The 17,870-nt window shown below is 40.4% G+C and overlaps 1 protein-coding gene across 5 annotated transcripts in view; it reads right to left on the bottom strand.

The window, feature by feature from the left end:
• The window catches only part of kif21b (kinesin family member 21B), a 182,227-nt gene extending 164,642 nt beyond the window's left edge, over window positions 1-17,585 (bottom strand). For 4 of the 5 annotated variants that reach the window (XR_011955396.1, XR_011955398.1, XR_011955399.1 and 1 more), the window contains exon 1: window positions 17,261-17,584. Coding sequence is in view for 1 of the 5 variants with exons in the window: in XM_072563572.1 (XP_072419673.1) it covers window positions 17,261-17,304 (44 nt within the window). In the remaining 4 variants the exon portion in view is untranslated. Of the gene's footprint in view, window positions 1-17,260 lie in introns of all 5 variants that reach the window. The other variant, XR_011955397.1, reaches the window with a different exon arrangement.
• Between the last annotated feature and the right edge of the window lie 285 nt (window positions 17,586-17,870).

Raw genomic sequence — 17,870 nt, 5'->3', positions numbered from 1 at the left:
GTAACCTAATATACATCATCATTTAGATGCAAATTCACCAGAGAATTAGGCTGCACCTTCATGCAGAAACTTTAAAGAACGTCTCATAAGCAAAGCTAGACTAGTTGGCCTGCAAGACTGATAAGACTTTGTTTCTATGTGTAACATGGTATGAGTATGGTACGATACAGAGAGACATAAAAAGCAAATGTAATAAATTTAAAGGTGTAGAACAATTACATCAGAAGATTTGGAACCTTGACACAGAATGAAAATTTTCAGAAACATTTTTGCGCCTTTTCAACTCCTCAAACATCTGGCTCCAATGTCAATTGTTTCAGAATTTCACAATTTCCATCAACTTAAAACCTTATGCAACGCATGTTTAGAAAAGTCATTACTGAATGGTTAGGGAAATGAAAAGAAAAAAAAATACCTTGGATATAAAATTTTTGTCCAGTTTGTGGGGAAATGAATACAAGTTAAATTTAAATGAGCATATCATTCCCTTCCTGCTGCAACCCTGGAAGTTCATATCTGGAAGGGTGAAATAATGTAATAAATCAGCTGATGTCTGGAGATCATTATTCGACAAATATCTCTAATATTAGCTGGAGGCAACAGCAGTCATAATTTTTAAATCACACTATTTACGTATCCACTTTGAGAAAGAAAAGGTATTTTCTGCAGTCTTATCCTCACTGTACCTGGGCCAATCATCCTTAATAATTCACAATAGGCAGGGCAATTTTAGACTGGAAGTCATCAAATCATGTTCTGACAAGATCTCTGAATTCACCTGCATGAGCCATATGCTGATGATATTCTCTAATTTTGGAGCACCAGTGTACAAGCAATCTGTGCTTTTCTACTAAATCAAATACAAAAGCTGTATGATCCTGGTAGAAAATTGATACGATACGATATATCTAGAGAATGTATGTAGTACCTGCCACAAGAAGCCCACCATAGTCATACAGGAGGAATTCCCCAAACAATTGAAGTGGAGAATCTACTCTGACAGAAGTAAAATAGGAAAAAAACATTCTATCCTCACATAATCCAGAAGAACTTGCATTGAGATTTATAATAATGTTCCCTGACCACCATCATCACACCCTCCCAACCCCAGTCCGTGATACACAGAAGAATGGTTTGCTGATCACTGTATCGAAGGGTACAAAACCAAAGCACTAGTTTGCAGAAATTACATTGTTTCATTGAGGGAGGCTGCAGTCAACCAGCACGGCTGCAAGTCACAACCCTCTCACTCTGCTCTCTATCACGCATCCTCAAGGGAGACTATAAACCAGTAACAGCTGGCAAGTGGCTGATCCAGAACTGGGATCACTTTAAGCCTTAATTCACCAAGGTTAAATTCAAGCCCTTGGGATGGACACCAGATTCCAAAGACACACAATAATGTGTTGTACAACATTCAACAAATCAAGGATTGTTAAACTTGAGTCCCATGAGTGAAAAATAAATCTATAGACTTTTCTGAAGTGGCATTTTTTCCGAACAAACACTTAGTTATCAAGACCCAATACGACACAATTTGAAAAAATGATCTTTTTTAATTTAGAAAAATGGCAGATGATGAGAATTGCAAATCATTATCAATGCATGTACAGATACTGCATATCAGTTCCCTTGATTCAGGATTTTTTCAATTATTGTTCCTTGTCAGTGACAGAACATCTCTTGTGTGCAATTCTAGGCTTCCTGCTATAGAAAGGACGTTGTGAAACTTGAAAAGGCTCAGAAAAGATTTACAAGGATGTTGCCATGGTTGGTGAGTTTGAACTACAGGGAGAGGCTGAATAGACTGGGACTATTTTCCCTGTAGGCTCAAAGGCTGAGGAATGATCTTATAGAGGTTTATAAAATCATGAGGGATATGGATGGGGTAAATAAACAAGGTCTTTTTCCTGGGGTGAGGAAGTCCAAAACTAGAGGACATAGGTTTAGGATGAGAGGGGAAAGATTTAAAAGGGACTTAAGTGGCAACGTTTTCACCGAGGATGGTGAGTGTATGGATTGAGCTGCTGGAGAAAATGGTGGAGGCTTCTACAATTACAACATTTAAAAGGCATCTGGATGGGTATATGAAGGAAGGGTTTTGAGGGATACGAACCAAATGTTGGCAAATGGGACCAGATTTATTTACGATATTTGGTCGGCATGGAGGAGTTGGACCAAAGGGTCTGTTTCTGTGCTGTATCTCTCTACAACTCCTCATTGATACTGAATTCACAATTTGATAATAAGATCAACGACATAGGAGCAGAATTAGGCCATGTACTCCAGTGTGCCTGCTCTGCCATTCGATCACGGATGATAGGTTTCTCAACACCATTCTCCTGCTTTCTCCCTTGTGTAACAACTCACCAAGGCTCCTTGGACAGTATTTCCAAACCAGTAAACTCTACCAGATGGACAAGGCAGCAGAACATGAGAACACTGCAAGTTCCCCTTCAGGCCACACGCTATCCTTTCTTGGAACATTATTGGAATTACCTGACATTCGTTGAGTCAAAATTTTGAAATTCTGTTGCTCACAGCACTGTAAGCGTACCTACGCTCCAATGAGTGCAGCAGTTCAGCGAGATATTTCACCACCACCTTCCCAAAAGGCATTTCGGGTTGGACAAATAATGCTTGCCAGCTAGCAATACCCTCATCCCCTAAACAAATTGTTACAAAAACTGAACTGGATGGTAATATGCTTAAAGGTAGTTTTCATCAAATCTTCCTATTGAAGTGTGCAATGGTGACTGAAGAAAAGAATAAGCTCTGTCACTGGACTGCGAGCTAAAGCAAATCTAATTTAAATGAATATAATGAAAGATGAAATTACTAGCAAAATAAAGTTTTGTTTGGTGTGAATATTGCATAAGTCAGCATCAACCTAAGAATCACAACACTTATACTGAAAAAGCGAGCAACAAACTTATTGTGTTACTTAGCTCAAACCTGTAAATAGGTTTAGAGTTTGGAGTCACAGCGTTTTTACAGCATGACAAGGGGGCCCTTGGCCTATCATATCTCTGCTGGTCATCTGCATCAATTTACTTCCATCCCAGTTTCCAGCACTTGACTGGGAGCTTTGTATCCTGTATCTTTTCCAAGTTCTTAACTAAAAATGTCTTAAATATCATGAGGGTTCCTGCCTCTGCCACCTTTTAGACAGTGAGTTCAAGATATCCACCATCCTCTAGGTGAAAAAAATCTTTCCTCAAATCCCCTCTGAAAATACTGCTCTTTACCTCAAGACTGCTCCCCCGGGATTGACCCATCGAAGAGAGGGAAATGTTTCTTCCTTTCTACCGTACATTTGTCCCTCATAATTTTGTACACCGCAAGCAAGTTCCCGCACAACCTTCTCTGCTCTATGGAAATCAACCCCATCTTATTGTAATTCTATCTTCCAGCACTTGGCTTATAGTCTTGTGGGTTATGGCGTTTGAGTGCTCATCGATACATTTCTTAAATGTTGTAAGAGTTCCAGCCTTTGACACCCTTTCAGGCTGTACATCTTCCTTCTCATCAGGGCTAGACACAAGAACTAACAATTCTCTCCCTTTCTGATATTCATTTACTCTGTCTTTTACTCGTCACAACAGTTAAGTTCAGCTTGCTATTTTAAAAAAAGGACTGGTTGTCAAATCATTTGATACTTTCCACTGATTTCCAGATTATGCTGGGAAAGTGCAACATTTTCAAACCAGTGCAAATTACCCAAGCGACAAAATTAAAGCTGAAGGCTGCCTTTCCTGACATTAGGTAAAAACAAGGACTGCAGATGCTAGAAACCAGGTTCTAGATTAGAGTGGTGCTGGAAAAGCAGAGCTGTTCAGGCAGCATGCGAGGAGCAGGAAAATCGACGGTTTGGACAAAAGACCTTCATCAGGAATAGAGGCAGAGTGTCTGCAGGGTGGAAAGATAAATGAGAGGGGGGTGAGGGTGAGGAGAAAGTAGCATAGAGTACAAAAGGTGAATGAGGATGGGGATGGAGGTGATAGGTCAGGGAGGAGGGTGGGGGGAGGTAGCAAAGAGTACAATGGGTGAATGGGGGTGGGATGAAGGTGATAGATCAGAGAGGAGGGTGGAGTGGATAGGTGGGAAGGAGGATAGGCCAGTAGGATAAGTCATGAGGTCAGTGCTGAGCTGGATGTTTGGAGCTGGGGTGAGGTGGGGGAAGAGGAAATGAGGAAACTGTTGAAGTCCACATTGATGCCCTGGGGTTGAAGTGTTCTGAGGCGGAAGATGAGGTGTTCTTACACCAGGCTTCGGGTGGTGAGGGTGCGGCAGTGGAGGAGGCCCAGGACCTCCATGTCCTCGGCAGAGTGGGAGGGGGAGTTGAAATGTTGGGCCACAGGGGTGTGTGGTTGATTGTTGTGGGTGTCCCAGAGATGTTCCCTAAAGCGCTCTGCTAGGAGGCGTCCAGTCTCCCAATGTAGAGGAGATCGCATTGGGAGCAACGGATACAATAAATGATATTGGTGGATGTGCAGGTAAAACTTTGATGGATGTGTAAGGCTCTTTTGGGCCCTTGGGTGGAGGTGAGGGAGGAGGTGTGGGCACAGGTTTTGCAATTCCTGCGGTGGCAGGGGAAGGTGCCAGGACGGGAGGGTGGGTTGTAGGGGGGCGTGGACCTGACCAGGTAGTCACAGAGGGAAAGGTCTTTGCAGAAGGCGGAAAGGGGTGGGGAGGGAAATATATCCTGGTGGTGGGGTCTGTTTGGAGGTGGCGGAAGTGTCATCAGATGATTTGGCTTATGCAAAGATTGGTAGGGTGGAGAAGGTGAGCACCAGGGGTTCTATCCTTGTTATGATTTTAGTGGTGGGGTCTGAGGGCGGAGGTGCAGGATGTGGACGAGATGCGTTGGAGGGCATCATTAACCATGTGGGAAGGGAAATTGCGGTCTCTAAAGAAGGAGGCCATCTGGTGTGTTCTGTGGTGGAACTGGTCCTCCTGGGAGCAGGTACGGTGGTGGCGGAGGAATTGGAAATACGGTATGGTATTTTTGAAGGAGATATGGTTGTAAGAGGTGTAATCCAGTTGGCTGTGGGAGTCATTGGGTTTGGAAAAGATGTTGGTGTCAAGTCGGTCGTCATTAATGGAGATGAAGAGGTCCAGGAAGGGGAGGGAGGTATCAGAGATGGTCCAGGTAAATTTAAGGTCAGGGTGGAATGTGTTGGTGAAGTTGATGAATTGCTCAACCTCCTCGCAGGAGCACGAGGTGGCACCAATGCAGTCATCAATGTAGCGGAGGAAGAGGTGGGGAGTGGTGCCGGTGTAACTATGGAAGATGGACTGTTCTATGTAGCCAACAAAGAGACAGGCATAGCTGGGGCCCATACGTGTGCCCATGGCTACCCTTTTGGTCTGGAGGAAGTGGGAGGATTCGAAGGAGAAATTGTTGAGGGTGAGGACCAGTTCAACCAAACGAATGAGTGTGTTGGTGGAAGGGTACTGTTGGGGACATCAGGAGAGGAAGAAACGGAGGGCTTGGAGGCCGTGGTCATGGCGGATGGAGGTGTAGGATATCCATGATGAAGATGAGGCATTGGGGGCTGGGGAAACGGAAGTCTTGGAGGAGATGGAGGCATGGGTGGTGTCTCGAACATATGTGGGGTTTCCTGGACTAGGAGGGATAGGACAGTGTTGAGGTAGGTAGAGATGAGTTCAGTGGGGCAGGTGCATGCTGAGACAATGGGTCGGCCAGGATGGTCAGGCTTGTGGACCTTGGGAAGAAGGTAGGATCGAAACTTTCCATCACTGCCCCTCTGTTGACCATTGTGCAGCCCCTGCTCTCAAACATTGAGCACTTGTTGCCTCCCACCTCTGTCTCTGCTCCTCTTCCCAAGAGAAGCAGCAAATTACGTAGAGAAGAGAGTCGGGCAACAAGAACAGGGCATCAAGTGAAGCCGTGAGGGAAACAGAGAGCAGAACAGAAACAGGAGCGGTGAGTGAAACAAGTGAATGGGCAGCGAAGGCAATGACAAGGCGGGTGCGAGTGAAGCAAAGAGTGGGGCATTAATTGTGAGGCAGCAACATACTGCCAGAACTATGACATCAGCAGCAGCAACTTCTAGTTCCAGCATTGTGGCAGGAGATATCAGTGAATTATGAAATACAGTACATGACTGTGAACTAGATCTTTACTTGGGATAATGATTGTGGAAAAGCGATCTACACCATTACATCTTTTATTATGTAACTTTAGATCTGAAATCAGTGATGAAAAGTAATGCACAAAACGTGCTTCAAGGTTTTTCCAAGTTGCAAATCAATTGTTGTTGAAATGCACTGGTTCATTTTGATGATTTAACAAAGAGACTGGACCACAGTTTTAATGTATTGTCCACAAAAAGAATGACTGGAACTAATGCAGTCTAAAGTGGAATACAAGTTGCAATTTAGTCTCTTTTGTGCTCACATGAAAAGATTTTGTAACAAGGATCTGCTTTTGCCGACACCTCTAATGCTCAGATCCATTTCCAACTACGAAGCTAAATTTGCACAACCTAATGAAAAATAACTGATTTTTGTTTGAGGGGCAAGGAGTGATTTATTGGAATACTTATCTGACCTGTTTTACATAGTATGCTCCCACCAAATGGCTTTCCCAAAAACTAAGGACAACACATGTTGTAATCCTGAAATGACAACCGAAAGCGCTGAAAAGCTCAGCAGGTCGGACAAACAGAGTCCAAGGTCTGAATTATCAATGGCCTATGCAGCCAAACCTGAAGGGGTTGGGAGGGGGGGGGGGGGGGGGGGGGGGGGGGGGAAGGGAGCAGAGAGAAGGGCTCAAAAACAAGAAACAAATCCCTTCAGGTGAACTCTACAGCAGATTTGCACCTCTGCAGGATTACGCAGGAGTTGGAATGATAATGGGAATGGTTTCCTGACCAGCTGCAGGAGGTAAAGAATCAAACCCCCCGAGAACTTAATAACGAACTCTTTCCCGACAATACCTGCGTTTTTCCAGCCAGCACATGAATTCTCCATCAAAGTAAGGAGGATGTCTGCAAAGCCCCCCTGTGGCAGACCAGATAGGCATTGGAATCTGTCACTCCATTCAGTGTGGAATATGTAGTCCCATTTTGTTTTTAATTGCAAGAAAATCTTTTATTCATAAAAAATTATCTTTATCTACATACACTGGTATTAAAGTAGTTCTATAGTCTCTGCATATAAAGAAAAACATTTGAAACTGACATCGCCCGCAGTTGCAACCCAAGACATTTCCTCTTCACGCAGGACGCAATTTAAATATATTTTGAGGCAAAGGGAGAGACAATAGCTGAACAGACCCTCACAGTACTTTGGCAAAAAGACCTTAGGTGGTGGTCTTCCCCCTTGCAGCTTTGCAGCAGCTGTCTCAAGTTTTAGTACGCCTCTCAGCACGTAGTCCTGGATCTTGGAATGTGCCAGTCTGCAACACTGTTGGGGTCAACGCTTTATATTGGAAGATCAACAAATTTTGGGCACACACACACACCACACGGTTCTCAGAGATCTGTGCTGTAACTGGTTTGGTTAGGGCGAATCACTGATCCCAGGGAACACCTGACCCAATTGGGAATGATCTTAGACTGGATTTTAAAACTGACATTCAACAGTGAAATTGGTCATCAGTTTCTAATTTTCTGTCTCTCCCCTTCCACTCGTCGATGAGGGTGGCCTTATGGATTCACACAAGCTCCCTGCCAGGAGCATACTGCCGTTCACCTCCAGCAGTCCTTGGTCAATCAAGTCCTACAGAACTGTCTACAACTCAGTTGGTAAGCAGTCGCTTTCAGTAGTTTCATTCTCTTCTAAGGACACGAGGGCCTTGTCAGCTCATCCAGAGATAACAGCTGGTCCAAGGTGCAGTCACAATGACAACGGCGCTTGTTACTGTGGAGGATGGGAGAGGAGCTATCCCCCTGATGTTTAAGTATGCCACACTTGTGATCCTCTGTGGCAGGGGGATCAGAAAAGGAGACAGCTTTATACTTCCATAAAGATTGTAGCATTGCAGGTCTACAGTTATTGAATGACCTCCTATTGGTACATCAGATTTAAGAGCAAATCCATTGTCCTCAATTAGACTGGGTTCCCAAGGAGCTCATTTAATTAGTCACCTATTCCAAAAATTACTATGTGGGAGTCACAGCCAACATTTTTGGATCTTGATCCACTTTCCATCCCAATAGCATGAATGTGATTCAAGTATGAAAATGACACCCTTTGTTGGAAAGTTCTGATGGAAGGTCACTGACCTGAAATATTACATCTGTTGAATAAGATTGGGCAACTTGCTGTCATGCATTTGATATAACACTAGCAACATTACTGGTGCACAGGCATCAATAGAGGGTATAAATGCTAAAGGTGCTGGATGGGATGCTATTCATGTCAGTACTACTAAGCTTCTTGAGTATTGTTGATGCTTCAAACATTAGGTGAGAGAGTATTCCATCATACTCTGATCTGTGCCTTTTAGATAGTGGACATGCTTTAGGGAGTAAGGAAGCAAGTTAATCACTGGACAATTCCCAGTCTCTGACCAGCTCCTGAAGTCACAATATTTATATGGCTCATCTAGTTTAATTTCTGGTCAACATTAACCATAGGATCTTTATAATCGGCAATTCAAACTTGATAAAACAGTTGGACATCAACACAGATTACCAGATTTTTCTTTCCTGGAGTTACGGCCTGTCAATTGTGGAATACAGATGCTACTTAGTCCAGGTCCGAATGTTTGCAAGCATAGACTGAGGAGTTTTGAATGTTAGTGAACTGTAAAACTATCAGCAGACATCCTTACTTCTGATCTTATGATAAAGTGAACATCATTGATGAAGCAGTTGATGACAATTTAGCTTGCGACATTGTCCTGAGGGAATTCTGTGGTTACGCCCTATCCTGAGATGAATGACCTCCAACGAGCACACCATTTGCCTCGGTTTCTAATCATTTACGCGTTGCTAGGGCTTCTAAGGCCACACTCAGTCAAATACTGCCTTGATGTCAAAGGCAATCATTCTCTTCTAACTTGTAGAATTCAGCTCTTTTTTCACCAGGTTAGCACAAAAGCTGAAGTCAAGATCCAAGTGGCTATGGCAGTTCTTTTTCAAGCATTATATGTCTTATACATTTTAGCAGTAATCAATTCAATATTTAAACAAGATTTTGAAAACATCTGAGCTTCATAATACTCTGGAGGGATTGCGCTACTTTAACATTAAATTTCAACAGCTAATATTTAGCAACACATCGCCATTCACAAACACAATAAATGCATTATACTCCTGCAATAACTTCAGTCTATCCTTTGATCTTAAAACTTGGTCACACACCAAATACTTCAATAACAGCAGTCTTATCTCTTGGTAAGAGCAACAGAAACTTTGGAGTGCATTTGTGGCTGAGAATTGACATTGTGTCCAATTACATAGGTGCAGATAAGAACCAAAACTGATCAGAAAACCATTAGAAAGAAAAAACGGGCTGCCGATGCTACAAGGTACTGGATACTCCTTAAGCTAGTTAAAGGGTGTTTCCAGCCCTTAAAGGTCACTTAAGGTTTCTCTGAATGACAAAGGAAAAGAGGTTCTCTAACAGTCCATGTTTTTCAAACACTTCTAGGAGATAAAGTGAGCAGAAGATTCTTATGAAAAAGTCCATGATCTGAAACACACTGTTTCTCTCCAAATCTATTGATTAATTCCAGCTTTTTCTGTCATTATTAATGGAAGGACAGACCTCACCATCTCATAAGTCGGTACAAAGATATCCAGATAAACTACTCAAAAGTTGTGAGCAGAGGTGATACAGGGAGAAAACAAGGATGGCAGATGCTGGAGATCAGAGTCACAAAGGTATGGCACTGGAAACGCACGAGCCAGGTAGCATCCAAGGAAGAGGAAAATTGATGTTTCAGACATAAGCCCTTCATCAGGAATGAGACAGTCAGACATCAACAGAAATATTGCACATATACCTAATGATTTAATGATTAGGAAAAGTTTAATGATTTGACTAGGATTACTACTATCTCACAGCACCAGGATCCCAGGTTGGATTCCAGCCTCGGGCAACTGTCTATGTGGAGTTTGCACATTCTCCCCATGTCTGTGTGGGTTTCCTCCAGGTGCTCCAGTTTCCTCCCACAGTCCAAAGATGTGCAGGTCAGGTGAATTGGCCATGCTAGATTGCCCATAGTGTTAGGGGCATTAGTCAGAGGGAAATGGCTCTGGGTGGGTTACTCTTCGGAGGGTCAGTGTGGACTGGTTGGGCCGAAGGGCCTGTTTCCATATTGTAGGGAATCTAATCTAATCTGAACTCAGATCTCAAATTATTCTGCTCAAGACTGCGCTGTCTGCAAGCCTAACACTTACATTTCTTTCTGCTTTTCAAATCTCTCTCCTATTTTAGATACCTGCCCCTTAATTCTGAATTTCAGGAGTGGTGAAAGTGGGTATTATTAACAAACCCACAACGTCACATCAAATCACGCTAAGTCTCATTGGTTAGTTTTAACATGTGCAGTTGGACTAACTTCAATTGTTCATTGTATTTCACGAAAAGCCACCTGAGAGGTAATTTGTAATTGCTGGCTGAACATTGCTAAAACATTATCTCACTCAAAGATGTTAGCTGATGCTCTGACAAGTGTTTCATAAACACAACTAAGTATTTTATGAGATTTCAATGTAACTTACTTTATTAATTGCACACTCGTGATTTTAATCAGGACTAGACGATTGCAATCAGATACCATCTGGCATTTTCCTAGAGTAGACAGTGCAAAAGGAATGGCACCAAATGGTGCCACTGCTGATGAATTAGAGGATCATGAGTGGGACAAATGGTTGATAATGATACAAAACCAGTGGGTGACCTAATTCACCTTCTAGAATTCAAGCTTTGAAAAGCTGCACTGCAGTAGCAACTGTGCACTTCTCATTCAGGAGCTTTTGTTCCAAGTATGATATCCCCTGATAGAGTATCATAACTCTTTCACTCTGAATGTTAGAGATAGGCACTAAACTCATGAAACACCAGTTTATAAATTAAACAAAAGTTTTATAAATTCATATGTTAACATTATACAAAGAAACTTCCCATAATTAAAGCCAGGTGTAAATTATATTCCTTAAAATGAATTTTAATTAGAGGCTTGAAGGAGCAAAATATTTACGAGAAGCAGGTATCCTCCTTGACTTCAATTAGATGGTGGCAGAAATGAAAACGTAGCATTTCCAAATAAATATAAAATCTCACAGACTTCAAGGAAATAAACAGAGAGTGGTTTTAATTTATTTAAAAAGAAAAAGTTGAATGATACAAGCAAAAGGCATTTGTTTCTGAACATTTCACGTACTGCTCACTCTCATAAGAGGTGTTGCAAAGATAATTTTAAAAATTTCAACACATAATAGTCACTATTTAAAAAAAACATGTTAAACATCCCAAGCAGAGTGGCTATCATCATGTGAATGGACACAACAATCTAAATTAAACTTCTCAGAGGTCAACATCAGCCAGAAAATCAATACCCAGGTATTTCCTGACAGGTCTGAAATGCTAACTATGGCGTTATATCCTATTGCAGGTGAAATAACACCATCGAGACCAGTATCCTGTCACCAAGTCACCCTTTATTTACACATGGGACATTCTTGACACTGATCCAGCTCCCTCAAAGCCAGCTCTCAGAGTGACAGCATGTCTGACATTCCTGTTTTTGATCTGTCAACCAGGGGTCCCTCATTGGGCCAGATTAACAGCTGTAATTGGGGAATTCATTTTCTAGGAGGTCCACATGGCTGACCTTGTCAGCAGCGATGTTCGCCTGCAATAAAATTCCTACATGACAAAATTCCAAGTTACACTTATCCTATGATCTTTCTGAAGGCCACTGGCTGGTTATCTGCAACGAAGTCAATTGAACCTCAATGCCAAATTCTGCTTCTGATCCCGTATGAAATGTTGATTTATTTTCCAAGGTCAGAGGACTAAATATTTTATTTATAAATCAGGCATAGAATTCACAAATCATATACCTCCATCTCCATTTCCCCATTGTGAGACAGAGGAGCAATCTTGTCACTCATTCTAAGGTTCTTTTGCAAAAATCTACTTTCTTGATTTCAATGCACCAGCATCCCATATGGCCTCAAATACCTTAATTGAATCATATTTCTTATAGAGGTCAGCATGTGCTTTCTTCTGGATTTACCTCTTGCTAACTTGCAGGTGCCATCTGCTGTAAAAGCTAAAGCAAAACCCACAATCAAGTGAAATCATAAATGTCTGGCTAAAAGCCTCGCTTCACAGGCTTGGCAATCCCAGAAGAAGATATGGTTTATTCTCTCTCTCATTCCATTGTGGGATCTCCTGCCATAGTTAGTGAACTGGGTGTCTCAGGTGGAACCTGATATACTTCCTTATTTAGGGAGGATAAGCTATCAGCTGGAAGCAGTCGAGGATAAATCTTCAGGATCGAAGTTGATGAGAGTATAGTAGTTGAACCACACATATACAAATTATATTCAGGTCTAATCACTATCATACAATAATGCATAGCTTATTTGGCAAGAACGTAGAAAACAAATCCAAAGATTAAGCTCATATAAAGGATGAACTGAAAAGAAAGGCTAGCAAAATGTAGGAATCTAGAAAGAAAAAGGACAGAGTTGGAAACTCAGTGCTGAGAAGATGAAACAGACCACCACATTAGAGCAATAGGAGCTGGAGATATAAAAGTCGACCATCAATACATAATTTGTGCATAAATTTTGAGATGGTATGTTTTATTTGCCTTTCACTCACAACACTGTCTTCAAGCCTCACACTTGTGCATTAGCCCACTCTCTACGCTGATGATGCAATATTCTCAACACTGAAGTCTCAAAAAGATGGCATCTTTGATAACGCAACGCTGAATTTACATTCAATTTATTTATCGAGAGTGATGTAGAAGATCCCATGGTATTTTGCAACAAAAACAAAGATCAATATTTATACTTTAACCAGGCCCACAAGAAGAGGTTTATTTGGTCATTCATCTTTGCTGCTCATGGGACATAGCTGTGCAAAAACTTGTTCCTGTGTTTGCAAACATGAACAACAGTAGCTGTCCCTGGATATAGCAGTTGTGAAACTGTGGAATGACCCAAGATGCTTTATAAATGCAGGTTAGTTCTTATTTAAATAGCGATGTTAAGAATAAGTTACCAGGGAAGAGAGCAGAATCAGAAACCTTGGGCTGTTCATAGTGTCACCACTCCTTTCAACTGGTATCTGAGATATTAGAAGTGTGCAGTTAAGGGGCAGATAACTTCTTATCCTCTGTCCATGTTCTTAAACACTAGTTCCTCTTACTTTTAACAATGCTAAATAATGAAAATACTGTTTTGGAAACAAGTACAACACTGTTCCTCACTCCAGAGAATATAGTAATCTGATGATTTTGTTCAGTCATCCTTGTTTCAGTAACTTACATTTTAATTTGTTGATCTGAAATATTCAAAGAGCAGATCCTTGTATGTAAAGTGTGTCTTCACAGTAACATCCTGAATAGTCACTGAATAGAGCCAATCGTCTTTGGGCAGAACTCTGAATTTATGAAATCACCAGAGACTTTTAAGTTAGTTTTAGCAAATGCTGTATTTATCAAATGAAGTTTTAGCACTAGCCAATTTTAGTCTGTGACTTAATACTTGATTGCGCAAACAATCTAACTTTAGGATTTTACAGTTGTTAGAGATTACGCACTTCAGTTTAGGTGGAGAGAAAAGGCAAAAGCCAGTAATTAACTTAATTCTCTTGTGCACTTTATCGCATCGATTAGCAGTCATAAATCCATAAAATTTGGCAATGAACAAAAACTGAGTTAATGAATTATCCTTTGTGCCAAATAGTATGACCAGATTAATGCATTTTTTTGCTCTAAATTGCACCTTCAATTTGGAAAAGAAAATGGAGCCCTTGTATTTATACAGTTCTTTCCAAAGACACTACAAAGCATCTGAGTTATAGTCAGGGTTATAGTGTTTGGGAATGCAGCTACCAGTTGGATATAGCAAGATCCCACAAACACAAACAGCAGTTATGCTTGAGAGAGCTTTCCTCCTCATCTTCATGCAAAATCTTGATTTTGTTTTCAAATCCCAGTCTGATACCTAAGCTGAAAGTAAAGTAATACTTACTGAGCTGCATCAGATACCAAAATGAGAGGTCCAATTCAGAACACAAAAAGTATTCACTTTTACCTTCAGCTCAAGATATTTATTTTGGCCAACGATAGGAACATTAAGAATGAGTTGGCAGGGCAAATGTTCATTTAAATTTCAAAAGTATTCAAATCTCATCCTTTTCTCTTCTTGGTCTCTGCCAATCACTCATAACAGAGATGGGAGGTGCATTGCATTAAGATCAATGAGATATTTTGTCGGCACAACATCGTGGTCTGAAGGGCCTGTTCTGTGCTGTACTGTTCTGTTATGCTGTCTTCTGATCACCTCCGTGTGCAGCATGGCTAAAATTAACACTTCAGTTGCAGATAAACTGAGATGATAGTCAAATTGCCCATCCATTCTGCATTATTAACAGTCTGATATATACCCTATCCCTGTACCAGGGTGAATATAAGTTTATCTTACAAGAAATAAACACACCATAATTTAAAATTTTACATTTTCAGTAATTGGATCCCATTAATATACTGTATGGTGTTTTCTATTACATAAAATTTATATACACACAGTGATAAAGTTAATCTAACCTTGTGTAAATTGAATGTGTTTGTTTTGTAAACATTTGAGGTTTTTTTTGCAATCACTCCTCTCAAAAACAGATGCAGATAAACTCTTATCACGTACCATGACAGTATAAAAGTTTAGTTTTAAGTTACCAACAGGCCTATATCCTTCCTGTAATTGCAATATTACTGACACTTCCTGATTCTTTACTGTGCTGCTTTGAACAGTGATGGCAGGAAGTAATGTCTGCACACTGAATTCATTAATGCCAGAGTATGCCAAAACAGGCATTCTATCAGTGTGACACCTGAGAAATCGATGTTGTTATCATAGATCAATTGCTTTGCTTCAAGATAGCTGATAGAAATTGAGTTTTGGTTTGAAATAAAATAACTCAGTTATACAATAATGTTTACAAAAAATTAAATCTCATCATTTTGTTTAGCACTCCAGCCTCCTAGAATGTAATATCTTTCTAATCATTTCAGATTTTTTTTGTTTTTCATAAATACTTTCAGGTTTGTGCTATTGTTCAAGTCAATTTGTTCCAACAAGCCATTTCTCATTGATACCAGTATTGAAAAGATAATCAAAAAATGAAATAGGATTCTTGTCAGTAATTACACTTTCACATTTTCTTTGTATTGTGTTCTAATGTTATCAAACAATATGTCACACTGAATTTTGTTTTTAGTGTGAGATACAGAAAATAATAAATAAAATATATTTGAACACACATACACAAAACCCAAGCGGGAAAACTACATACACTAGAAACCTTTATTTTAAATAAAACTTCTGCCTTCAGCCAGGTGAATAAGTTTTTTAGAAATCAGGAATTTTGCTGCATACATTAAAAAGAGAGCAATCATTGATTAAACAAGTTGAAAGTGACTTCAGTGTGGATAGATTTAGTTCAGATACCCTTTTCATAACAAGGAGCAGATACAATTTTTCTCCCTGATACACAATTGGGGCAATGTCTGTACAAATTCTGAGATCACAGTGCAGAGAACTAGACACAGATATTGTGATTGAGGTTTCAAAAACCAATTTATTTCAATGTCACTAGGCAAAATTGATTATTCATAAAGATGTAAATCAATTTAGTGCCTTCTGATCCCTACAATCATGATCCATATTTCATTGGATGCTAAAAGGGAATTCCTATTCTTTGTGAAGTTGGGTCCTAGGTCAAACCATAAGTAAAATGTTAACAAAAGCAGGCTATGACATCCAAGCTGAAGCTGATTTATTATTATTTGACAGAAACTATATTTTCCATTTATCTTTGAAACAGATGACTCATAAATTATCCATTTAGGATATAAGATAAAATTAAAACTCATTTTGTGAAATGGCTGAATGGGCTTACAACTGGGAGACAGCCAAGGTCAGTAGCTACAGAACAAATTAAATCATATGCAATCAATCGTCTGTCATCACATCTTTCTTGTCACTCCGCCTTCCTGTCTTTATGTTGTTCCCGAGTAGGATTTCTCTCTTCTGCATTTAATAAAACTGTAATAATAATTCTATTCTCACTTTTCTGATCAAAATGCTTCAGCCAAAGCAAAAGCCCTTTGTTCTAATTCTCCATTACTCCATTTGAAGATTTCACAGTTTTTTTAAAAAAAGATTACTATAATCAAAATTTATTAAAAGGAGCAGCATAATAGTCATTATGAAACATCAAGAACATATTTCACAGTATACTTATTATTAAATGTTTCTTGGCTAGTGATCGACATTGCAAAACTGTCACTGTCACCATTTTGGAGGGGGGGGGGTACAAATACTGGAAAAGATATTACAAAATAATTATAGTATGCCATTGACTTTACACTCCCTTCATCTGATTAGCAAAAAGCCCTTCACAGCTCATTTGAGTTAGCTATGATCTTAAACCCATGAAAACAAAGCAGTGACGCATTGTTTCTCCCCCCATATGATATTGTTTCCATATCTATATAATAATTCAAAATATTCTCCATGTTAACTCCTGCATGGACAGAACTCACTATGATGAACAAAGACTGAAGAGTAGAGCTGAGGCAAAATGATCTGTGCAGAAGTGTATACTTTGGAAAGAATGTGGTGTCAAATGTGCCACAATAACATGGGTGGTGCCATTCAATGCTGTTCCCCAATGACTAAAAATGGTTATTCCTAGTTTTTTTTTCACAAGTCATTATTTCTTAAAATAATCCATTGTCACCAAATATTACAGCCAACCAAATCAAAAGAGCGAATTATCAATGTCAAGCAAGAACTCAATACCAGTCAATATGAAACTGTTTGCATTGGAGTCAGAATGCAGTCAATGACAAAATGGTACAAAGAGTCAATTGATTTAAAAATGCAAAATTAATTAAGTTTCCATCACCTATTCTAGCAAGCAATGGGGCACAACATCACAGAGCAGACACACAATGGATTACTAAGCGTTTTACTGTCCTGTTGTACTATCTTGGCACCGACTCAACGCTGTAATAAATAAGAAGCTGTCTTACCTTAAAGCGACTTTGACACTACAGCCGTCTTGATTAGTCGCCATTATTTTTGTGCAGCGTGCGCTCTCCAAGCTTCATTCAATGAAAGGGAAAATCGCTGACCTACTGAGACGGCAGCGCAGTGTGTTTGAGGTATAAATAAATACAAGTAAATTTCTCACAGAACTTGAATCGTGTCATCCTGCAGTTAACGGGATCGAGAGGGTAGCGACATGATTGCAATTGCAACATCCTGTGTTACATTGTAGTCGCTGCAAATCCGCAATGCTACATCTGAAGTCAGCCTCCAGTAGCTCAGAGTGCTGATTGTCAGGCAACCGAACCTTGCTCAGAGGGGGCGGGAGTCCACGCTAGAGTGACATCCACACCCATCAATCACATCCAGGGATCCTCGGGAATGGGCGGGCACAACGCGACTATTGTCCACTCAGACTGGAGAGAGAGCCTTGAGACATCAAGATCGTCTGACTCCATACAAAAAGGAACTATTTAGGGGATGGTTGTCAGCTCAGAAAACCTGCTCCCTTTAAAAGGCGTCTGATCAATTCCTTTTGTGTGTTGCTGTTCTCCATCTCTCTCTCTTCATCTCACAATTTATTTTGGAGGAAAA

The sequence above is a fragment of the Chiloscyllium punctatum genome, chromosome 45 (assembly GCF_047496795.1).
Source record: "Chiloscyllium punctatum isolate Juve2018m chromosome 45, sChiPun1.3, whole genome shotgun sequence".
Taxonomy (NCBI): Eukaryota; Metazoa; Chordata; class Chondrichthyes; order Orectolobiformes; family Hemiscylliidae; genus Chiloscyllium; species Chiloscyllium punctatum.
The sequence above is the reverse complement of the archived record's forward strand: the minus strand, read 5'-3'. Positions and strand labels throughout refer to the sequence as shown.